This window comes from Hyaena hyaena, unplaced genomic scaffold (genome assembly GCF_003009895.1).
Source record: "Hyaena hyaena isolate Hyena2069 unplaced genomic scaffold, ASM300989v1 scaffold_36, whole genome shotgun sequence".
NCBI lineage: Eukaryota > Metazoa > Chordata > Mammalia > Carnivora > Hyaenidae > Hyaena > Hyaena hyaena.
In genome coordinates this window covers 3,043,967-3,070,503 of record NW_024080668.1, presented here as the reverse complement: position 1 = coordinate 3,070,503, position 26,537 = coordinate 3,043,967, and the positions used below count along the sequence as shown (strand labels likewise).

At 38.5% G+C, this 26,537-nt stretch overlaps 1 protein-coding gene across 1 annotated transcript in view; it reads right to left on the bottom strand.

The window, feature by feature from the left end:
- Positions 1-25,893, bottom strand: part of SIK2 (salt inducible kinase 2) — a 122,473-nt gene extending 96,580 nt beyond the window's left edge. Inside the window, exons 1-3 of the mRNA XM_039229233.1 lie at positions 25,731-25,893; positions 5,873-5,989; positions 3,497-3,560 (exon numbers count right to left, since the gene is read on the bottom strand). Coding sequence (XP_039085164.1) covers positions 3,497-3,560; positions 5,873-5,989; positions 25,731-25,865 — 316 coding nt within the window. The 5' untranslated portion in view covers positions 25,866-25,893. The remainder of the gene's footprint in view (positions 1-3,496; positions 3,561-5,872; positions 5,990-25,730) is intronic.
- Between the last annotated feature and the right edge of the window lie 644 nt (positions 25,894-26,537).

Here is a 26,537-nt window from a genome sequence, read left to right as displayed (position 1 = left end):
TTTGCTGAAATACAATCAGAAAATGATTTAATCAGAACTATTTATTTAGAATTCAACTTTAAATACATTGCTCAAAACTACAGAAATATACATCATTCTTTCTTTTAAAATAGCTAAACTTAAGGAAAATGTTGACAGGATTGGAGATTTCTGCTTTCGACCAAGATGGAAGAACAGGGACTGGATTTACCAAGACGACCCCCACAACAAATAAAAGACAAAGATATATGAGACACTGGTTTATAACACACTGAACATCAGGCAAAGAAGAAGAGTGATCCCTGAGAAGCAGGAAATAAATGAGGTGAGACCTATGAATACCCTCAGCTAATGCCTTAAAAGAGGGACTAGGCCGCGGGGTAGGGAGGGAAACTGAGGCAGTGCCCAGCAGAGTCCCTGAGCAAGGAGACAGACCTGAGAGTATCAGAAGAATGAGGTGAATGGAGGTAACAAAACACAGAGCACCAAAGAAGAGAGAGGTATACACACTGAGCACCCCACAGTTTTGATCTGGGAGCATCCGGGGGAGGAGAGTACTGCTTGGCCCATGCATGTGAGAAAACTACCAGAGGCCAGAAAAAGAACCATCTATGAAGATTAGAGAGAACAGTGCCTGGTACCAGGAACGCTGCTTGTTTCTACTGACCAGGTTAAAAAAAAAAAACAAAAACCCAAATTCATGGGGTACTGGATAGAGAACTCCAAAGTGGGGAATAATCATACCTACACTGAGCACTGCTCCAATCATAAAAGGAAGATTCAAATGACATAAATTTTTCCCAAGAACTTAACTGTGTCCCAGGTCAAAGATAAAGAAGAGGGATAGGAATACAAAGATATGTGGCAACCAATAAGGTAAAACAGACAATGTCGGACACAATCAAAGACTACCAGGCACGTAAAGAAGCAGGAAAATCTGATCAAAACGGGGGAGAAACATTAACCTTTCCAAACTGATTCAGCGCTGACAGAGATATGAGAATTAGGAGACATGGACATTATAAGTTATTAAAAATATATTCCAGATGTTAAAAAAGACAACTAAAGACACGGTAGATCTAAAAAGGAAAAAAAAAAAAAACAAGGCCTTAAGTTTACAGAGCAGAAAACTGCAATGTCTGTGATGAAAAATACACTGGATAAGATTCATAACAAATCAGACATTGTGGAAGATTCGATGATGTGAAGACCTAGAATAGAGCAACTATCCAAGATGAAATACAGGCAGACAAGGGAATTTTCTTAAAAACAGAAAAACATCGGGGCGCCTGGGTGGCTTAGTCGGTTAAGCGTCCGACTTTCGCTTAGGTCATGATCTCGTGGTTTGTGGGTTCGAGCCCCGCATCGGGCTCAGTGCTGACTGCCAGCTCAGAGCCTGGAGCCTGTTTCAGTCTGTGACTCCCTCTCTCTCTGACCCTCCCCTGCTCACGCTGTCTCTCTCTCTCTCTCTCCTAGAAATAAATAAAAAATATTAAAAAAAAAAACAACAGAAAAACATCATCAGTGAGCTGTAGAACAATTTCAAACAGTCTAACAGATGTGTAACTGGAATCTCTAAGAGGACGATACGGGGTGAGTCAAAAAACTGGTCAAGAATATAATGGCTCTAACTTTTCTGAATTTGGAGAATTTGGTGGAAGCTGTACATTCACAGATCCAGGAAGCTCACTAAACAGAAGCATGAAGAAAACCACACAACCAAATTGTTGAAACCTGTAATGAGAAGGCTGTAAAAGAGCCAGAGAACAGAGACACATCACACACAGAAGAATAAAGGAAAAGAGACAGCAGGCTTCTTGTCAGAAATGAAGCACAAAGGAATATAGTGGAATGACATCTTTCAAGTACTGAAAGAGAAAAACCCAAGTTAGAAATATATACCCAGCACAAATATCTTACAAAAACGGACAAAGAGTTTTAGACATACAAAAACTGAAAGATATAATCAGCAACAGACCTACATTACAAGAAATGCCAAAGAAAATCCTTCCGACAGAAGACAAATGACACCGGATGAAGGTCTGTATCTGTACAAAGAATTGAAAATGAAAGCACCCATCTCTATACAGGGATGTAGGAATAATCAGTCCACTAGGAAATACTGAAATCTCTTTAAAACATAATTGACTTTTTAAATGAAAGAACACTGTATTTTGTGTTTTACAAAATAAGGTATAAATAAAATGTATGACAAGAACATAAGGCCAGAAGGTACAAAACAAAAGTATATTTAAGACTCATACTGTATGTGAAGTCGTGAATGTATGTGAATGTTCAGAGCAATTCATGTTTAATGGCCAAAAACAAAAACCAACCCAAGTGTCTATTAACCCAAGAATGGTTACACTGGGATATATTTATACAATAGAAAGTGATTTATAAACTACTTAGCAATAAAAAAGAAATGATATGTTGATATACACAATAAAACGGATGAATCTTAAAATTTTACACCGAGTGAAAGATGCCAGACAAAAAAGTGTATACTGTATGACCACATTTATATAAAACTCAAGAAGACACAAACTAATGTCCAGTGACAGAAAACAGATCAGCAGTTGCTGGATGGTGAGGTGGGGCAAGAGAAATCATAGAGGGGCACAAAGGAACTTTGGGAATTATGGATATCGTAGCTGTGGTGATGGTTTCTTTTGTGTGTGTGTGTGTGTGTGTGTTTGTGTGTGTGTGTGTGTGTGTGTGTGTGTGAAAACGTATTAAATTGTACATATTAAATGTATGCAATTTATTATAGGTGAATAATTCCTAAGGTTGTTTAAAAACCATTTTGGACTTAAATGTGCAGGTTAAAAACCAGAAATGTTTAGGCTACCTACAGTGTGCTGCCTTTACAGAGTAAAAATAAAACAGATGAAAACTAGAACAAAATATTTGTAATTTTTTAAGGGTCAGAATGGATCATAAAACCCAATTAAATCAAACAATCTCCTTATTAGAGATAAAGCAACCAAGCCCCAGAGAGGTGCAGTGACTTGCCTGGGGTCTTACAGCTACTGCTGTACAGCTCATACAGCTTCTAAACCATACAATCCACCAAAGCGGGCACCAAGTTATTCAGGTCACCACTATATCCTCTATGCCTAAAACAATGCTGGGACATAGTAGGAACTCAGTAAGTATTAGCTGACTGATTCTGTCCCTGGAAGGAAAGGTAAAAAATGAAGGTAAAAGAAAAGAAAAAAGGAAAGAAAATTCCCCTTCCAATATGACTGCAAGTTTCTTCCTGAGATTCTCCTTCTCTCTTAGGCAGGGGACGGAATTAAGCAACAACTTCAATGCCATAAACATCCAGAATACAAGAGAATATGTTACATCCCATTATCTTTGTTATACTGAATATTTACTATATTTTAATCCTTAAAAATTTCTAGCTACCAACTCTTAAACCAGCAGGAAAATTAACAGGAAATACTCCATTCATGAAGATTAGTGACATATTCAAATTAGTACCAAACGTAAAGAACAGTAAAGTGCTTACCAAAAATCTCTCCATTTTTGGCATATTCTGTCACAAGGTACAACATATTTTTGGTCTCCATTACCTATTGATAAATAATTCCATATTAGTCTGACAGGAAAGGATTTTAATTCTATTACAATTCAACATTCTATAGAGTTACTAAATAAACTACTAATAAAATTACCCAAGTTATGAATAATTCAGAAGATGGCAAAGTTTACAAGACTGACAATATCCTTATGCTAACCCTTCTGTGAAAAACCTAGATTCTTTCGTTTCCAAGGATGGCCCCTGGACCAGCAGAAGTCACATGCCTGGACATCTATGAGAAAGGCAGTATCTCAGGCCCCACCCCAGGCCTACTGACACAAAATTTCCATTTTAACAATTTTTTTAAATAAAAAATGTGATTGTTATGCACGTTCAAGTTTAAGAAATATTAATATAGATAACAGGAGTTTTGAAGAACAACTTTTTATCACCTTCTCACAAACTTTTCTAGCTCTGTGCTATCTGGTAGACTCTGCGGAATAATAAAATAGAGCTCAGTTTATCTGGCCTGTAGCCTAGATAATCTGGCACAATGGGATATTCCTCCTACTATACTGTCATATTGTTATAAACTACTGTTATTTTAAAAACAATGTTCAAAAGTTTCTTCATAACTCCACTGCCATACAGTTTTATTTAGTTTCTCTAGGTTGGAAAAGGAAGCGTGTCAGTGTTACAAACTTGATATTTCAAACTATAATGAGCCAAAAGGAAATGAATTTAGAAGTTCAAAATGAGTGAATTTTAGATTCTCTGTAACACTCTCTTTTAATGCACTGGCACATGCTAACAGTGAAAATTTAACTGCCATCTACTCCGAGGCTGAAAACTAATTTTGCTCTAACATGTAGGTTCAGGACTGTTCCCAATCAGGCCAGAAAAGAGCTATCTACAATTTGCAGCTAAATAAGCCAAATAGTAAGTCAATTTAATTATTTAGCTCAAATGAAGATGGAATTATGTGACACACAGTAGTTTTAACCTCAGTTTAGCATATGGTTCATCAGACTTCTAAGGATGTGATCAGTTTCTTATAAGTATCCTCTTTAAGAATTAAAAAAAAAAAAAAAGCTTAAAGGGAGGAATACTGTGATATAAATAAGACCTAAGGAGCCATGTGCAGTTTCAAAATTTGGGGGATTGTTTTGAATGACACATCATGGTCTCTCATTCTAATGGTAACACTAATGGTTTCCACACCTTTTAAATTGCAAATTCTATCAATAACAAGCTGTCTCACCAAATACGTATGTACATATAAATATACACATGTACCTGCATATGTTTATGTGAACATAAAAAAATACAAATTACACTCTTGTGCTGTGTAACTGTATAAACACATTATATACATTGTAAAGTGCACACAAGAAGATAAATATTAAAAAAATACACATAGATGTTCTAATATTTTCTTATTATGTCCAAGGGAAGCTTGTGCTAAGCCATGTGAGTACACACAGTGATGGGCCAGTATTAGCTCTTGTGGGGAAAAAAGGAAACAGCTTTCTGTGGTGTACATACTCCCACCATTGCCAATTTTGAGTTATTAACACAATAGTCACTGCCTTGTAAAACTTCTGAAAATGTAACAGTCAGATCTTACAAGCCAGTACAGGCTGAGTACAGAACACCACTGGGTGCGCACATCAGACTGTGGAGATCAAAGTCACAGGCTAGCACATTGTAACATTTAGCTTAAAAATAGTTTTCCAATGTAAAAATTCTACGTATTAATAGAAATGTTAAAAAAATGTTTTGTATTACATTATCATTCCTCAATGTGAATTACTCTTTAAAAATCGGAGAAAATCTTCCTTTTAAAAAACACAGCTTACAATTTAAATGGGTATAGTTTGTTTTACAAAATTGTATTTCAATAAAGTTGATTTTGTTTTAAATGGCTCATTTACTTTATCTGACAAAATAACCCAAACAAAATATAAGATTTGGCTCTAAGTATTAAAAGTATGCCACTAAATAATATGTTTTAACCTTGGTATTTCATAAAACATAAACTGTATTTTTTTAAATAAACAAAACTGCCACATCCCCATTAATGGTACCGCCACCAAAAGACAAGAGGCTTTAGTACCATCAACACAAAACTACAAACTTTTGAATTAAATGCCTTACAGTCTGAGAGAGAACTTAAAATTAAGCTACTAGTTTTTTATTTCCTGATTTTTAATTTAAATATAGAAAACGGTTATACTCGGCTTAATAAAACCATATAATGATCCCCTTTTTTAAAACAGACTGAAAAAACTAACACAAAAGAGAAAAATGATACGAAAGAGAGAAGTTGTGAGAAGCACAGAGAGGAATAAGGTTAAGTCCTACCTGGTAAAGTTTGATGATATGAGGGTGGTCTAACATTTTCATTATTTGTACTTCTCGGTAGATTTTCTCAAGGTTTACCGCATCCAGCTGAGACTTATCTATTATTTTTATTGCCACCTGCATCTCGGACACAAATAAATACAATTAGTAGATGATGGTTAATATTTTCTAGTTAAGTATCTTCTAAATATAGGACACCTGCTCCTTCAAAAATAAGTAAACACTTAAAAAATTAAAAATATATAGGACTCCTGACAGGAGTTGCTATGACAACGAAAACTAGTTCAAATTCAATGCTCATTCATCATTCAACAAATGTTTCCTGAACAGTTACCAGATGTGAGAGACTGTGGTAGGTTTTGTTGAGGAGTATCTTTAGTGTGTCATGAAGAATAACCCTGCAAAGTTGCTTTAATAAAATATATTTCTCTTTTAGTGTAACTGTAATGTTTCACTCCACTTATAAACTGAAGAAATAAAATCTCAGCAGCTTCAACCAGTTATCTTACTGCAAAGTACCTGTAAACAAATGATCAGCCAAGTAGAAGGCAGTTTCTGCTGTATTGAAACAATTTTTCTAGAAAAGCAAGCGATAGATTCCAAAGAATATAGACATAGTTTTGGCTGGGCAGGGAGAAAGCTAAATATAAAGTATTAAAATCAATTTATATGAAAGATACCAACTGGATTAAACTTTGTCTTAAAAATTGAAGCACAAGGGTGCCTAGGTGGCTCAGTCAGTTAAGCATCAGACTCTTAATTTCAGCTCTAGTCGTGGTCCCTTGATTGTGAGTTCAAGCCCCTGCATTGCCGCCACCACCTCTTGCTCACAGTGTGGGGCCTGCTTAGGATTCTCTCTCTGCTCCTCCCCCACTCATGCTCTGTCTCTCAAAATAAGTAAGTAAATTTAAAAAAAAAAATTGAAGTGCAAAAACTCATCTGTTAGTAATTACACTAGTTTTTCACTTCCTTACAAGAATCTGATTTTAAAAAACGTAGCCTCTTTCTAGCATAACTAGATAAGAATTCAAACCACTCCAAGGTTAATAATTTGAAGGAACTGCATTTGAAGGTGAGTAACTTGGTAGTCAGAAATCAAGAATCACGTACTTTTTTCTATGCAACCAAGGAACTAATTTTTAAGAAACAGTAGCTATTTGGTCAGGAAATAAGCCATTCTGATTTAACTAAAATTTTCAGATCACTGGAAACCTCCCAAAACTTGATTTTAACAAGTTCTGAAGAAACTCTAAAACGCAGTTGGGGTGGCTGCTGGGGGGCTCAGTTGGTTGAGCATCTGGTTTGGCTAAGGTCATGATCTCACGGTTCATGAGTTTGAGCCCTGTATCTGGAGCCTGCTTTGGATTCTGTGTCTCCCTTCCACTCTGCCCCTCCCCCGTGCAACATGCGCACACTCTCTCTCAAAAATAAACATTAGAAAAAAATTTTTTAAAATGTACTTCACATTCTACCAGAAAGTATTCTGAACATAACTCAGTTTTATGTTACTTTTTAAGGCAATTAACTAATATCAATTGTTATATGTGCTGTAATAAATAGTTCAATACTCCTAAAAGGTATCCAAGAAAACAGGCCTGAGCTTGTCAATTCACTTAATTCCTTCAGACTCTTACTTATACAATTACTTTTTTCTTCTTTCCTGTAGTTGCTTTTTTCCTTTGCTGCTACCTTTTAAAGCTCTACTATAAGGTTTATTTCTTACCCTTCTTTATTTCTAATTTGCTGTCCACAGCTTATTTCCTGATTTGAATTAACTGTAACCCAGAGAAGAACTCAAGCCTCCTAGGGGAAATCAGATTACTAAATATAATGTATCAAATTAAATTTATTGCTGAAGAAGAAAGGGGGCAGTTCCTCCTCTAAGACGGTAAAGTGCACCAGTTCTGTGATTATTTTCATTATGTTTGATGGCGTATTATTTATTTTCATAATCAAAATATTCTAGAAAGTAAAAGGTGCTAAACTTTGCTAGATAAGGAGACTGATCAATATTGTACTTGATATTAGGAACATTAGTGGACCACCTCAAACCTAAATAGATTTAAAGTGACCCTCTCCTTCTCAATCTTTTGGTACAATATTATCTGTTACTTAGGGTAAATGCCGCCAGATAAAAGGGTAAGTGTGTATTTTAATTTCCCCAATATTATTCCTTAGGAAGGTAATATGAAGTTTCACGCACATGCTTATTTCAAGGAAAATGTCTTGTCCTGCAAGTTTTAGACCATGTCTAGATACCTGTACTCTCACCAACAAAAAAATTTTATAATAAAATGGGTTAGAACCAGCTAATAGAAAAAAATACCCTGATTATGATAGCTTTAACATTATAATGTTAAAGAAAAAAACTTAGACACTAAATTCCAATTAAAGCAAGATATAACCAAAAAATACCTTATACTCTTTTGAAATCTTGGCCTCCAACAATGAACAACTGAAAAATATAGAAGTTATCTAAATAAACTTTAATAATAAGTCATAAATCTCAGGGATGCCTGGGTGGCCCAGTCGGTTAAACGTCCAACTTTGGCTCAGGTCATGATCTCAAGGCTCGTGAGTTCAAGCCTCCTGTGAGGCTCTGTGGTGACAGCTCAGAGCCTGGAGCCTGCTTCCGATTCTGTCTCCCTCTCACTCTGCCCCTTCCCTGCTCATGCTCTGTCTCTATCTCTCAAAAAAATTTTTAATGTTTTATTTATTTCTGAGAGAGAGCAAGAGAGAGAGAGAGAGAGCACGAGCATGCAGGGGAGGGTCAGAGAGAGAGGGGACACAGAATCGGAAGCAGGCTCCAGGCTCTGAGCTGTCAGCACAGAGCCAATGCAGGGCTCGAACCCACGAACTGTGAGACCATGACCTGAGCCAAAGTCGGACGCTCAACCGACTGAGCCACCCAGGCGCCCCTAAAAATTTTTTTAAATAAGTCATAAATCTCATTATTTAAGTTTTCTAACCAAAAAATTCTCAAATGAAAAAACATAATTCTTTCTTCAATTTTATAAGTATATGGACCACATCTATACACTTATAGCTTTAACCTGTTATCCCTTCCTTGTAAGGTTGCTATAAGGATTATGAAAACATAAAGCACTAATGAAAAAGCAGAGCATGTGTTAGCATGCTCCTTTTAATTGTTAGGAGTCATCTTACTGCTATGACAAGTAGACCAATAAATGAACAGAGATCCCAATACAACAGTTTGGGAGATTTATTTCTTGCTCATGCAGCAGAACTGGATGGGTGCAGATGCCTCCATGCAGGTTAAAGGAGGCTTTACCACCTTTAAAGGCTTTCACAGTTACCCTAGGATTGTCTCCATTCCAACCTGAAGACAGAAGACAGAAGGAGACAGAAGGAGAATAAAAGCTCAGGGATATCCTCATGATAGGTTTTTAAGGGCTGGGCCCTTAAGGTGGCACACATTATTTCTGTTCACTCCATCGGTTAGAACTCAGTCACACAGCCAAATCTAAATGCAAGAGAGGCCAAGACACAGTCCAGTGATAGGTCCAGGAAGAAGAGGAAACACTGGATTCTTGGTGTCTGGCTAGCAGTCTCTGGCATATTCTTCCAGGTAATTTTTTAACAATGGGACTCATTACCAAGTACTTCCCAGAAATATAATAATGATGATGATGACTTTCACAAGTATATGATACTTTTTAATTTCACAGGATACTTTAATATATTTTCTCTCATTTATTTCTCAACCTTGTGAAGTAAATGGAAAAAGCAGTGTACTCATGAGTTGACTAAACTGAGGTTCAAAAGATGGCACATAATCTACAAAGGTCCTAAAGCTCAAGTTGATTAATGGGGGGAAAAAGCCCACAAGCCTTCTAACTCCAAGTTCAGTCTTTTTACTCTTTTATTATTTAAAAAAATTTTGAACATTTATTTTTGAGAGACAAAAAGATGGAGCATGAGCAGGGGAGGGGTAGAGAGAGAGGAAGACATTCTGAAGCAGGCTCCAGGCTCTGAGCTGTCAGCACAGGACCTGATAGAGAGCTCAGACTCACAGACCATGGGATCATGACCTGAGCCACAGTCTGATGCTTCACCAACTGAGCCACCCAGGCGCCCCAAGTCTTTTTACTCTTTAAAAGAGCCTATTAGTCACAAATTCACTGAGCACCTATTGTGTGTCTGGCACAATGCTTAGTATACAAAAATGAACGAGATCTTACTCCTACCCTCAAGGAACTTAATAGATCTGTGAGAACAAAGAGAACATGTTTTGGAAAACAAATTTTATCAACAAAAAAAATCTGCACTTGGGGATTTTCCCAACGTGTACGAAAGTTTCAACATACAAAAAGGTTGTATTCCAATAGTTCAGTTTAAAGATAACTATGAACTTAGAATTCTGGGATCTTACTCTCTGCACCCCTTCTCTACTTAGTTCTGAACAGAGTACCAAGGACAAAATCTGTGTGGTCACAACAAAATCAAGCAAGGGACTCTGCAAACTAAAGGATTCCTTTTTTGTTGTTATTTAATTATCCAAATCCTACAGATGCATCAGTATCTTAAAAAAATAAATAAACAAACCTTGGGGCACCTGGGTGTTTCTGTTGGTTGAGCAACTGATTTTGGCTCAGGTCACAATCTTGAGGTTCGTGAGTTCAAGGCCTGCGTCAGGCTCTGTGCTGACAGCTCAGGGCCTAGAGCCTGCTTTGGATTCTGCGTCTCCCTCTCTCTGCCCCTCCCGTTTGCACTCTCTTTCTCTCAAAAAATAAACATTAAAATATATAAATAATTAAACCTTTAGCAAGTTTATATAAAGATAGAAAAATGTATATTCCTTCTGCTAGGGGACAAAAGGAAGGTCCCCATACAACTCTGGAGGGCTTACATAAACTAGGATGACTGCTATCGAACTAAATCCCAGGTAAAAGTACCACACTGAATATTCAACCTCAAATAAGGCAATACTAACTAAAAACAATAAAATACCTAATGAGTTCTGTAGATTATATCTCAAAAAAATTTCTCCTTTCCTCTTTTATTTACAAAGATTAAATAGTAAACACTCTTATAAGCTAAGGTTCAATAAAATGGCCACTTTTATACACTGCTGGTATAACTATAAAATAAATTATAATTTTTCTGAAAGGTAATGTGGCAATTTTTATCACAAACCTTAAAAATTATCCATCCTGAGGGAGTTTTAGAAAGATGATGGAGAAGGATCCTGAGCTCACCTTGTCCCATGCATATACCAAAATAACAGGCACATCTACCCAACTAACTCTGGAAACAACCTGAACAGTGGCTTTAGAAAAATCAGTCAAGGGATTCACAAAATAAAAGGATGTAAAATAGAATGTCATATACATAAAATATGTGTGTGTGAGGCAGGTGGGGCGGGGAGAGAAAAATTTAGTGCTGTTAGAATGGGCTCAAATTAAGCAACTATCAACTTAATATAGACTGCTATATGCATAAGATGTTTTTTATGAATCTAATGGTAACCATAAATCAAAAACCTGTAACAGATAGACAAAAAATAAAGAGAAAGGAATTCAAGCATAATACTAAAGAAACCACAAAGACAGATAGCAAAACAAGAAGAAACAGAGAAAAACTACGAAAACCACAAAACAAGTAACAAATGGTAATAAGTACCTACCTATTGATAACTACTTTAAATGTAAATGGACTATTACTCCAATCAAAAGACACAGGGTGACTAAAAGCATAAAACAAGACCCATCTATATGCTGTTTATAAGAGACACACTTTAGACCTAGAGACACATGAAAATAAAAGGGAAGGGATGGAAAAAACATTTATCATGCAAATGAAAGCAAAAAGAAAGTACAAATAATTATATCATACCATACAAAACAGACTTTATAATACAAACTAACAAGACACAAAGAAGGATGTACATAATTATGAAAGGAACAAACCAAAAATAGGATACAACAGAATAAATATGCACCCAACATGAAAGCACCCAAATACATGAAGCAACTATTAACTGACATAAAGGAAGAAATCAATAGTAAAACACTAAAAGAAAGAAACTTTAACACACACATCAATCAACAGATTATCCAAACAGAAAAATCAACAATAGTGGCTTTGAATGGCACATTAAGCCAGAGGGATCTAACAGATACATTCAGAACATTTCATCCAAAGCCAGTGGAATACACATTCTTTTCAAGTGCACATGGAACATTCTCCAGAACAGGTAACATGTTGGACCACAAAGCAAGTCTCAACAAATTAAGAAAGAATGAAATCATATTATGCATCTTTTCTGACCACAGAGGTATTAAATTAGAAATCTCTCTCTCTCTCTCTCTCTCTCTCTCTCTCACACACACACACACACACACACACACACACACAGGAAAGAACACAGATACATGGAGGCTAAATAACATGTTACTAAACTATGAATGGGTCCAACAACGCATCAAAGAGGAAATGAAAAAAATGCATGGAGACAAATGAAAATGAAAACACGATGGTCCAAAATCTTTCAGATGCAGCAAAAGCTATTCTAAAAGGAAGGATTATAGCAATGAAGGTCTACCTCAAGACAAAAAAATCTCAAATAAACAACCTATACTTACACCTAAAGAAGCCAGAAAAAGAACAAAGCCAGTAGAAGTAAAATAATAATAATAATGATATAGAGCAGAAATAAATGAAATAGAGACTATAACAACAGAACAGAAAAGTGAAACAAGGAGCTGGTTCTTTGAAAAGACCAATAAAACTGGCAAACTTTTAGCCAGACTTCAAAAAAAGAGGGGCAGGAGAGGGCTCAAATAAACAAAATCAGAAATGAAGGAAGAGAAATAACAACCACCATCAGAGAAATACAAAGAATTATAAGAGACTACAAAAAGTTTTATGCCAACAGATTAGACAACTCAGAAGAAATGGATGAATTCCTAGAAACATATAACCTTCCAAAACTGAATCAAGAAGAAAGAGAATATTCAACAGACTGATGAAATGGCAATGAAATTCAATCAGTAAAACAACAACAAAAACCTTCCAAAAAAAAACAAAAGCCCAGAACCAGATGGCTTCACAAGTGAATTCTACCAAATATTTAAAGAAGAGTTAATAATACCTATTCCTCTCAAATTATTCCAAAAAATAAAGAATAGGAAGGAAAACTTCCAAACTCATTCATAGAGGCCAACATTACCCTGATACCAATACCAGATAAAAGACAATACAGAAAACAAGCAAACCTACATGCAAAAACTACAGGCCAATATCTTAGATGTAAAAATATTCAACAAAATATAAGCAAATCAAATTGAACAATACATTAAAAAAAAAATCATTCACCAGGGCTCAGGTGAGCATCTGACTTTGTTGAGCTCAGATCACGGTCTCATTGTTCATGAGCTGGAGCCCCACATGGGGCTCGCTGCTGTCAGAACAGAGCTTGCTTCAGAGCATCTGACTCTCTCTGTCCCTCCCCTGCTTGCATTCTCTCTCTCAAAAATAGATAAATTGTTTTTTAAAATTTTATTTCTAGGACAGAGAGAGAGACAGTGTGAGCAGGGTAGGGTTAGAGAGAGAGGGAGTCACAGACTGAAACAGGCTCCAGGCTCTGAGCTGGCAGTCAGCACAGAGCCCGACGCGGGGCTCGAACCCACGAACCGCGAGATCATGACCTAAGCGAAAGTCGAACGCTCAACCGACTAAGCCACCCAGGCGCCCCTCACTTCGTTTCTCTTAAATGAAGATACAGTGGCTCAGAGGAACCCAGCAGCTCGCTCGTGCTTAACATCTAGTGAGCAGGGCCAGCAGTCAGGTCTGAGCCTTATCGTAGGCCCGNGCACAGAGCCCGACGCGGGGCTCAAACCCACGAACCGCGAGATCATGACCTAAGCGAAAGTCGGACGCTTAACCGACTAAGCCATCCAGGCGCCCCAATAAATAAATATTTTTAAAAAATCATTCACTATGACCAAGTGGGATATATTCTAAGGATGCAAAGGTGGTTCAATATTTGCAAATCAATCAAGGTGATACATCACATTAAGAAGAGAAAGGATGAAAACCACATCATCATCTCAAAAGATGCAAAAAATGCATTTGACAAAGTACAACTTCCATTCATGACAAAAACTCAACAAAATAAGTTTAGAGGGAACTAATTCAATATAACAAAGTCCACAGCTAACATCACACTCAATAGTGAAAAACTAGGAGCTTTTCCTCCAAATCAGGAACAGGACAAGCATGTTCACTCTTAACCACTTTTACTCAAAATAGTACTGGAAGTCCTATTCACAGTAATCAGACAAGAAATAAAGGGCGTCCAAATTGGTAAGGAAGGAGTAAAACTTTATTTGCAGATGACATACTTGCCATAAAAATCTCTTAAGACTTTACCAAAAAAACTACTAGAACTAATACTAATTCAGGAAAGTCGTAGGACATAAAATTAATATACAGAAATCTACTACATTTCTATAGTTAATGATGAAATAGCAGGAGAAATTAGGAAAACAATCCCATTACCAATTGTACCTAGGAAGAACCTTAACCATGGAGGTGAAAGACCTGTACTCCAAAAAGTACAAAACACTGATGAAAGAAAAACTGAAGACAACACAAACAAATGGAAAGATATTCCACTCATAGATTCGAAGAATCAATATTAAACTGTCTATATTACCCAAAGCAACCTACAGATTTAATACAATCCCTATTAAAATACCAGTAGTATTTTTCACAGGACTAGAACAAAAAACACTAAAATTTGTATGGAACCAAAGAAGACCTCAAGTAGCCAGAGCAATCTTAAAAAAGAAAACAAAGGTGGAGGTATCACAATCCCAGATTTTAAGATATACTACAAAGCTGTAGTAATCAAAATAGTGTGGTACTGGCACACAGACAGACACATAGACCAACAGAGCAGAACAAAGAACCCAGAAATTCACCCAATAACTCTACAACAAAGGAGGCAAGAATATACAACGGCGAAAAGATAATTTTCAACAAATGGTGTTAGGCAAACTGGACAGCTACATGCAAAAAAAAAAAAAATGAAACTGGATTGCTTTCTAACATCACACACAAAAATAAAATTCAAAATGAATTATGTCCTAAGTATGAGATCTGAAACCAGAACACATGGAGTAATTTCTCTGCATCAGCCATAACAACATTTTTTTCTACATAGGTCTCCTTTGGTAGGGGAAACAAAAGCAAAAATAAACTTTTGGGACTACACGAAATAAAATGCTTTTGCACAGGAAGGGGAACCATCAACAATCCAAAAAAAAGCAACCTACTGAATGGGAGAAGATATTCGCAAATGAGATATCTGATAAAGGGTTAATATCCAAACTATATAAAAAATTCATACAACCGAACACCAAAAAAAAAAAAAAAAAGCAATTAAAAAGCAAGCAGAGGACTTGAATAGACATTGTTCCAAAGGCAACATCCAGATGGCCAACAGATACAGATGCAAAGATGCTCAACATCACTCATTGTCAGGGAAATGCAAATCAAAATCAAAACGAGTTATCACCTTACACCAGTCAGAAGAGCTAAAATAAAAAAGATAAGAAATGACAAGTGTTGGTGAGGATCTGGAGAAAAAAGGAACCTTCGTGCACTGTTGGTGGGAATATAAACTGGCAAGGCCACTGTGGAAAACAGTATAGAGGTTATTCAAAAATTAAATATAGAAATACCATAGGATCTAGTAATTCCACTAATGGCATTTACCCAAAGAAAACAAAAACACGAATTCAAAAAGATATATGCAGCTCTATGTTTACTGCAAAATGATTTACAATAGCCAAGATATGGAAGCAATGTAAGTGTCCATTAATAGAAGGATAAAGAAGATGTAGTGTATGTGTGCATGTGTAAAATGGGATTATGCAGCCATAAAAAAGGATGAAATTGGGGCACCTGGGTGGCTCAGTGGGTTAAACATCTGACTCTTGATTTTGGCTCAGGTCATGATCTCATGGTTTGTGGGACTGAGGTCTGCGACTAGCTCTGTGCTGACAGTGCCCCTCCCCCATTTGGGTGTTTGATCTCTCTCAAAAAAAGTAAACATTAAAAAAAAAGATGAAATCATGCCCTTTTAAACAACATGGATGGACCTAGAGGATACCATGCTAAGTGAGATAAGTCAAGGCTAAGACAAATATCATACGACTCCACTCACAAGCAGAATCAAAAAAAACCAAAAACAAATGAAAAGCAAAATCAGACCTACAGAGAACAAACTGATGGGTGCCAGAGGGGAAGAGGGTGGGGCACTGGGCAAAATTGGTAAAGGGGAGAGAGAAACAGGCTTTCAGCTGTGGAATGAACAAATCACAGAAATAAAAGTCACAGTATAAGGAATACAGTTAATGATACCGTAATGATGTTGTAATGGGGCAGATGGAAGCTATACAAGATAAATGTAGAATAATGTATAAACCTGTCAAATCACTAAGTTGTATACTTGAAAGTAATGAAGCACTGAGTATCTTCATTGAGTATCGACTAGACTCAAATAAAAAAGTTAAAATCAAAAGAAAAAAGTAGGGGCTCCTGGGTGGCTTAGTCGGTTAAGCGTCCGACTTTCGCTTAGGTCATGATCTCACGGTTCGTGGGTTCGAGCCCCGTGTCGGGCTCTGTGCTGACAGCCAGCTCAGAGCCTGGAGCCTGTTTCAGTCTGTGACTCCCTCTCTCTCTGACCCTCCCCTGCTCACGCTGTCTCTCTCTCTCTCCTAGCAATAAATAAAACATTTAAAAAAAAAAAAAGAAAGAAAAAAGTATACTTATTGTGATGAATGCTGAGTAATGCATAAATTATTGAATCATTATTATATGGTAAACCTGAAAGTAATATAACACTGAATGTTAACTATACTTCAATAAAGAAAAAAAATCACCCATAGCATTTAGCTTAAGGATTCTACTTCTGAGAAATTATTTGAAATTCTTTGAATCTGAAATGATGATAAAGATTTATCTGTAAATATATTCAAAGAATACTATTTGTAATATAGAAATAGAAACAAGTGGGAAATAATTATTTGAGTTACAGTAAGCTTATATTATGACTGTTATACAGCTATTATAGTAGTTTTTAATAATATAGAGAAGTACTTAGACTAAAATACTAAACAAAAACATTAGGGGCGCCTGGGTGGCTCAGGTAGGTAAGCATCCAATTTTGGCTTAGGTCATGATCTCACAGATTGTGGGTATGAGCCCCATGTCGGGTTCTGAAATAACAACTCAGAGCCTGGAGCCTGCTTCAGATTCTGTCTGTCTGTCGGTCTGTCTCTCTGTCCCTCCCCAACTCGTGCTCTGTCTCTCAAAAATGAATAAAAATGTTAAAAAAATCTTTTTTTTTGAAAAAAATTAGTATTTAAGGGAAGTCTCAACAGGAAGTATGTATAAAAAAGACCAGGCAAAACTAGATACAAATATGCCAAAAATTTTATCAGTGGGTAAAAAAAACTGGGGACTATTTTATTTTTCTGCTTTATACCTTTTTGTAAGATTTTTCTTCAATGGGCATGAATACTTTTCTAATAGGGAAAAACAGAAAAAATGAAATGAAATGAAGTTATATTAATCACATATGCTAACTTACCCATCCGTGAAATATTAGTCATTTTATCATCTAAATACTCTATGAAATGAGTATATTATTTTATAAAATTTAAACATTTAAAGACTGTCTACAGAAAAATGTTTCCAACAAAGTAAAAACAATGTGTATATAAGTAATAGCCTGTAAAACACAAATATACCGAAGACAAGGAATTAAATCCAAGAGCAGAAATGAAACAGTGGAAGCTGATGGATGAAAGATATCTTTTCACTTTTCAAAATGCAATTTAATAGTGATGTTATTCTGTCTTTCTGATAATTCAACAAAAATTATTTTTCACTTCTCATTAAAGAAATATTTACCTTATGCACTTAAAGAAACCATAAATACAAAAGTAGCTTCAGGGGAATTTATAAGGAAGTTACACAATAAGAGCTATTCTAATAACAAATCAGAAGGGATTAACATATTTACTGTGTCGGGTAACATTTGCCTTAGTGTTATTTACCCCTAATACACCAAGTGTACACAGTCCTTCTGAAGTACCATAGAGCATTATTCTTACCATATAGTTAACTCTTTGAAATTAAATATTAAATGTACTTTACAAGCCCATATATCAAATCATGGGTGGAATCAGAACATTTGACTGACGAGTCAACATGACGGAGCGGTCCTACAATGAAAGGGTTTCTGAAAGCGGTAAAAGTCAGTAGTAAAACTAACATGGAGTTCTCTATCTTGTAAGTTTAAATAAATTAGACTTTTTCCAATTTAAAATTTGACTTTAAAATGTAAGAATTTATATAATGAAATAAATTCTCATGAAGATTTCATTTGACTTTTCTAATGGTGGGTAAGGAAAACAGACTATAGGAAAGATAAATGTCACTACAGTTTTAGATGCATAGAAATTGAACCAAGGATTATTAAGACTATAAAAGAAATGATTAAAAGTATTCTCCGATCTTAAAAATTATTTAAACAAATCAACAAAATGACAACTCAATTTAAAAAAATGGACCAAAGAATAAAAAAGCAATTCATGAAAGAAATAACATATAGTCATCTGATAAAAAACATGTAATTGGGGCACCTGGGTGACTCAGTTATCTGTCCGACTTCGGCTTAGGTCATGATCTCAAGGTTCATGAGTTGGAGCCCCATTTTGGAATCTGTGCTGACAGTTTAGAGCCTGGAGCCTGCTTTGGATTCTGTTTCCCTCTCTGCTCCTCCCCGACTCAGGCTCTGTCTCTCTCTCTTTCTCAAAAATAAACATTAAAAATAAAATTAAAAAAATAAATAAAACCATGTAATCAAATAAAAATGTTAAATCAGAAATGTTAATTCAAATAAAAAATATTATTTCCCCCTATCAACTAAGATTTAAAAAATAATATTCCTGGCATATGACTTCTTCCTGGTGAAAATTAACAGGTGCTACTTTTCTAGAGGGTAATTTGGCATCTCGTGCCCTAAAATACAGATATAAGGACATACTCCTTGACCTAGGAAGTACATTACCATGGGATTAGCCTGAGGGAATAATCAGATAAGTGCACAAAGACAGATGTAGATATATAGGAATGCCCTCTGAAACATTATCCTAGAAAGTGAAACAGCAAGAGAGGGAAATGATCTAAATGTTGAATAATAGGAAATTGACTGAATACAGACAGTCACATGTAAAGATACTAATTAACCATGCTTGAGACTTTTTTTTTTAAACTTGGAAGAATGTTAACACATTAAGTTAAAAAAAAAACACCACATATGTATAGATGACATCAATTTCATTACTAACATATAAAATATATGTGAACAACTAAGAGGGTATGAACCAAATATTAACAGCTGTGACCTCCTGGTCTGGATGGTGGCATTAAAGATGTTTCTTTTTTCAACAATGTCTACAATGAACTTGTGTTCCTTAGTTTACTGGGGGAAACACATAAATACTATGCTTCTCTTAGAGAAGAACTTAAAACAAATTTTAGCAACATTTTTCAGTCTAATTCATGCAAGATTTATCACGTTAACTACTAAAGTGTTTTTAAATACTTTTTAAAATGAATTTTTTTTTTTTATTTCTAGGAGAGAGAGAGAGAGACAGTGTGAGCAGGGGAGGGTCAGAGAGAGAGGGAGTCACAGACTGAAACAGGCTCCAGGCTCTGAGCTCGCAGTCAGCACAGAGCCCGACGCGGGGCTCGAATCCACGAACCGCGAGATCATGACCTAAGCGAAAGTCGGACGCTTAACCGACTCAGCCACCCAGGCGCCCCTAAAATGAATTTCTGATGAAATCCCCAAATGTAATTGTCTTTCATTCTTTTGATAATCTCTAACTGGATATATGGGCTATTTCTCTTTGAAGGGTAGGAAAGTATTCTCCAGAAACATTCTGTATAAAGGCATATAAATACCTAAGAAAAACTTCTTTTAAAACTATGGAGGTAGAAGGTAGGGAAAGTGCTAGGTACACTAAATAGGAAAGAATGATCTAGTGAATTTCTGGAATCCACTTGGCCCCAAGGAAACGGCCTCTGCCATCAGCAGTGGCCCACAGTCAAATGTCATCATACAAATCCAGGAATAGAGGTCAGTTTCAGTTATTTCCAAATAAATGTTTTCTTAATTGCCGGATATTGAGATAGAATTTCCCAGTGGAATTAAAATCAGAACACGTTAAACTCTGTGAAAGTTAAAAATTTCTACAGAATATAAAAATTTACACAACTCCTATTTTGGATGTTTGTCCCCAACAACTCCCTCAAAAGAACAGATCATTTTGAGCAATATTTAGCAGAATAATTTGCCAAATATTACTTGTCCGGGGTGCCAAGAAATTTAAGAACAGTTTCTAATAAGGCATATATATTCCACGACAAATATAATTTTCATTTCAACACATTATAAAGACCATACATAGGCCTAGATATAAATTATAAATAATACAAAGTGATTGTATTATTTGGTAACAAGTCCTTCTGTTGTACACAGTACTGCTGCTAAATACGGAATATTTCACAACACAAGATTATTACCAAGACTATTGAGAGGGGTCTTAAAACTTTAAAGCAAAATATAAAATTTAAATGTATTAAAAAAGGTTAAGTTCTCTTTTTCAAGAAACATTGCCATTAGAGTGTGATATTATCTCTTCTTGTTTCTACCCTTGATCGAAAAATGCAATTTTGATACTTTAACTATTTGGCAAGCTTTAAAAATATATTTAAAAACAATTTTTTTTATGTCTTTATTTTATTTTGAGAAAGACAGAGCGTGAGTGGGGGAGGGGCAGAGAGCGAGGAAGACCCAGAATCTGAAACAGGGTCCAGGCTCTGAGCTGTCAGCAGAGCCCCAAAGCGGGGCTCGAACCCACAGACTGTGAGATCATGACCTGAGCCGAAGTCGGACGCTTAACCGACTGAGCCACCCAGGCAACCCTAAAAATATATTTTAAAGTAGTAAAGAATTATGCCTAAACTTAAAAGCCCCAACACGCACAAACACAGCTTTTCAGTGAGCAAAAAGTTTTCAGATGTCTTTGCTATCAGTTTTACATTCCAGGTTCTCTTAAGGATAAGTAAGCAGTCCAACACCAAAATGCCATTTTAATAGGGTAATTTTCAGACCCTCTGTAAAAGAGCTTTAAGATCCATGAACTACCCACTCACATGGTCTTTAGCTGGGCAACACAAGAGGTATGGTATTGAGGGAAACTTAATTATCTGTCACAGAAAAAATGTGAAAATAACTAATGGTTATTTCCGGGTGGTGATATTATGGGTAATTCTTTTCATTTATCTACACTTTAAAATTTTTTCAATAATAAATATGATAGATTTGATAATATATATTATTCTTTAATGTGAAAATAATACCTTCTCACTTGGTAATTTCCCTTCTAGGAATTTACCTCCAAATTCCACTCCTCACCCCTAGCTCCTCCCCCAGAAAAAAAAATGCAGACACAGAGTTACACACGCAAAGATTATTCACTGCAAATTATTTACTCAAAGTGAAAACTGGAAATTATGTAATGTTTAATAAGAAAATTGTTAAATAAGACAGGATTCATCTACTAGGTGAAACACTATGCAGCTGTTAAAAATATTTTACGAAGTTAGATATATTAAGCAAAATATGTTATAATGATAAGTGGAAAAAGGATACAATTTATGTAAGTGTATATAGCATATGATCTCATCTATGGAAAAAAACATTAAAAAAAAAGACTAGAGGGAAATATGCTCTAAGAATGATTTACTCCCATTGGTGGAAGAATTACACATGTACATTTTGTGCACTATACACTTTTTTATATTTTCTACACTAAGGCTATTTCTTTAACAGAAAACAAAAAAACCAGCCATACAATTAGAAGGAAACAATTCCTTGCTAGCACAGTATTAATAAAATAAAACATTACTCAAGGACACTCACAGCATAGCAAACTAGCAACCACTATTGCCTAAAATAGTTGAACAGTCTAAATGCTATTATTCTTTTCCCATTATGCTAATTTTATAAAATTAGCTACTCTAATTCATAAACCACAAACCAACACTACAAAGCTTTTCTGAAGTATTCTATTAGGAAGCTGGATTCTACCACCACCTGCCTTCCCTTTTGTGTGCAAAATTTACATAGAGATCTAACATGAGAATACAGCGTCAGATGAGAATGTAATTATATTTCTTAAACAATGTTAAGCTATTTGATTAGACCAAAATGAAGATCTCTTTTTGTGTACTGATTTTTCTTTGCCTAAAAGGCAAACAGTCTTGGATCTCCCAAGCTCTGTAGAAAATACATCATTCTTCAGTGATTTCCAACTAGCAACAGAGAAGAACCAAGTAAAAATAACAGGGTCTTTGGGGCACCTGGGTGGTTCAGTCAGTTAAGCATCCCAGACTTGATTTCAGTCAGGTCATGGGTCTCAGGGTTCCTGAAATTGAGGCCTGCCTTGGGCTCTGCACTCACAGAGCTGAGCCTGCTTGGGATTCTCTCCTCTTCCTGCCCCTCTCTCTCTCTCTTTCAAAACACATAAACATTTAAAAGAATAATAATAATAATAATAATAATAATAATAAGGTCCGATTTTTCATCACACAGACATTAAATTAAGCCCTAAAATTGGCCGTGGGTTCAAACTTGGGAAACAAGACCTCTAATCTTCAGAACATAAACTTACATTGATGTTAAGACATATTGTATTGAAGAAATTTCTATAAGCAATGAGTACCATCATGATGTTTATCTGAAATTGCTCTTTACACACTTTAATTTCTCTCACCCGTAGGGGCACCCGGGTGGCTCAGTCGGTTAAGCCTCTGACTTCGGCTCAGGTCATGATCTCATGGTTCGTGGGTTCGAGCCCCGCGTCGGGCTCTCTGCTGACAGCTAGCTCAGAGCCTGGAGCCTGTTTCAGATTCTGTGTCTCCTTCTCTCTCTGACCCTCCCCTGTTCACACTGTCTCTCTCTCTCTCTCAGAAATAATTAAAAATATTTTAAAAAATTCTCTCACCTGTAATTACTGTAGTATGTTCAGCAATGAGAATCTAAAATAATGTTAAATAAAACTTTAAGGTTTCCACTAGCCATCTTATTTACAGTATTTGAGGTAGTTGGATTGACTGAAGACACAAACATTTATCCAGTGAATGAATAAAGATAACAAACACTGCTTTAAAAATCCTTATTAATCGTATGCTTTAAGAAACAACTGTATCAGTGCTGTTGCTAAACAATTCTTAATGCAAATTACCAGGAAAGTTCACAGAGCAACTCTCCAGAACTTCAGAACTTTTCCTCTTCATTAATTACCTTGCTATTTCCCTCATTCCTCTCAACTTTAAAATCCCCACTCACACCAAATTACCAGGAACATGGGCCCATCTTAAATCCACGTGATTTCTTTTTATATATTAAGGGCACCTTTTTCCCCCAAACTTTTTAAAGTTTATTTATTTTTTGAGAGAGAGATTGACAGAACATGAGCAGGGGAGGGGCAGAGAGCAAGACGGGGCTGGGGGGGGCGGTTGGATAGCCAGGATCCTGGGCATGCTCCCCACTGTCAGTGCAGAACAAGGTGGAACCCACCAACCGTGAGGTCAGGATGTGAGCTGAAACCAAGAGTCCAAGGCTTAACCGACTGAGTCACCCAGGTGCCCTAAGGCCACCTTCTTTTAAAAAGCAAAGGGAGACAGGTTCTGTGGATTAGAAATTGTGCTTTTAAATTAAATTGTTTTACACATGTATACAAGGATCCGAGTGATCTTTCAGGATCCAATCTGTGCCTTCAATTACAAATGCGTTGATCTTAAGAGGTGATGGCCAAACCACCGGGCTGCTCCACAGTGCCCCCTAGCTCCACCAGACAGATCACTTTACAAGGGACTCAGTTTGAACTGTCAACCTCAAGAGTGTCACTCACCACCAGCTCCACAAAAACAGTTCTTAAACAGATACCGTATTATCTAAGCCTGACCTAATAAATAACAGCTGAATTAATTAGCTCTTGCAACCACTACTGTTAAAAGCTGATGAGAAAAAAAATTACGAACTAATGGGTTTGGAATTCAACCACATAAAAATGTTCAGAAGCTCTGTAGGCGCTTTCCTTAATGCACAATTTCTTTGATTTTTAGAGTCAGCAAGCAAGGACTCATATAAAAATACACAATTAAAAATGCCTTCTTTTAACGTAATTGATGGGGAAAGAGCAAGGCATTGGACCATGGTTTTTGGGAGGGATAGAATCGATTTCTTCATTTCTAGAAATGCTGGGATCCGGATTAAATAATCTCACTACAGTCCCCTTGTTCATCATTACAAACTTGGTATAAGCGGTGACTATGGTAAATCTGTGACCTTGGTCCTAATACTAAAAAAATAAGTCGGATTCGGAATGCCTCAGGACTGGTGGGAGGAGGACAAAAACTGAAGACGACATAACGCCATATGCCCCCACTTTTTGGAAATGGACTCCTTCACATTAAGCAAAACTTCCAAGAACAGCAGCAGCAAAAAATCACTCCAAGTTTCCAAATGTCCTTCACCTTACCTAGCCATTCTCCGGGGGGGGGGGGGGGTGTGAGGTGTAAGTCCTAGATTTGTCGCACAAACTCTAGTGCATTTGCACTAACAGGGAGGAAAACGAAGCAGGATGAAAACCATGGAGGCAAAAAAAAAAAAAAAAAAAAATACTGAAAAAGGACGAAACTCCAGCCCAACTAGAATAAGGCAGGGTAGAGTACGCGAAAAACACAAGGTTTTATTCTAAAGAATGGCTTTGTTTCTACTGTTTTCTCGAAGTATTTAATTTGCACGTCTTAAAATAGAGACCCTGAGGAGAGCAGCTTGAGGCAGTGGAAGGAAGGGGGGCGGGTTAGGTAAGAACAGAGACTCGTGAGAAGATATGTGCGGTGCATTAGAATGTGCGGGGGGGGGGGGCCCGGATTCATCGTCGGGAAGCAGTTGAGGGCTTCGGGAGTGGAGAGGCGGCCTGAGCGGCGGCTTCAGGAACGCGTCTCCGCAGCCCGAACGCGCACCTGGTGGAGGGACGACCTAGGCGGAGAAAGCCCGAGCCGCCGACCGGGCAAACGCAAGGGCTGACCGTTTTCACACCAGCTCTATTGTCTGGAGTATTAGATGGAAATGCCTCGGGCGCGAGATCAAGCCAGCCTGACACCAGCTCGGAGGGAGACACTGTCGGGCAAAAGGAGGGAGACGAGAGGGACAATGGCCGGTCGGGCACCGCCGGCCACCGGGGAGAGGGGGGGCCGGTCCTCGCCGGGGCAGGGAGGGGCGCCGCGGTCGCGGGGGGCCGCGCGATGCCCCGTCGCGGGAGTGCGGGCGCAGGCGGCCCCGGAGCACCCAGACTTCCCCTCCCACCCCACCCCCAGCTGAAAGCAGGGAAGACGCGGAACTTGGGCTCCGGAGCGGAGGCCACAGACCAGGTCACGGCCCGGGTGGGAGGCCCGGAGCGAAATTCCGTGCGGCCACCGGGGGTGGCGTAGGGAAGGCAAAGCCCCGGCTGGTCGGGCTTCCGACTGACTGGACGACACTCGGCTCAAGGGGGACCGGGCCCGAGCTCTTCGGCGCTCACCGACCCCCTGCACCTCCCGGGTCCTCACGACCCCAGGCCCCTCGCCTCAGCTGGGGACCCAGCCCCCCCACCCTCACCCCCCGCTGCAGCCGCCCCTCCCGGCCAACAGCTCCTCTCCCGGACCCTCGTCTCGGACGCTCCCGCCGAGCCCCGGGCCGCACCTCCGTCTTGGTGATCCGGTGCCGCCCCAGCTTCACCACCGCGAAGTTGCCCTTGCCCAGCGTGCCCTCGATGTCGTAGAACCCCACCCGGACCGGCCCGCGCTGCAAGTGCTTCGGGCCATCCGCCATGACCATGCTGGGCCCCGCTGCTAGACACGGCGGACTGGAGCGCGGGCTGGCGGGCCGGCGGCGCGGCTGGGCTCCGGCGACGCCGCTCCGCTCGCTCCCTCGCTCGCTCCCTCCCGCTCCTCAGGGCCCAGCCAGGCGCGCGCCGCCGCTGACGTGCGCCGACGTCAGGGGGCCGGGGCTGGGAGGCGGGGGCGGGACCGGGCCTCGATTGGTCACCATGGCGACCGGAGCACCGCCGACGTCGGCGGCAGGGAGGGAGGGAGGGAGCCAGGGAAGAAGGGCGGGGCCTGGACGGCGCGTTCGTGCCGGACGCCGGGGCCCCCGGGTTCTCGGCCGCCTCGCGGCTGCCGGGGGCGGGGTCGCCGCCTGGCCCGCCCAGCTCCCTGGCCGCGCCCAGCCGAAGGGCGAGAGCGAGCCCTGGTGGGCGGAACGGAGGGGTGCAGCGACCTGGACCCGGTCTGCGGTCTCCATCCCCCGCCCCGGCGTTCTCCACGTACCTGGGGACCTTCCCGCCAAAACCGCTCACCTGTGACCGCATTTGGCCCCGGGAAAGGACTGTGGCTGGGCAACGCGTTGCTCACAGGCCCCTTTCTTTGTATCCTTTTCTCGTCTGTTTCTGTATAAATCCCTCCACACATTTTGAGGTCTCTTAGGAATCATTCTGACAGCAGCAGGGTC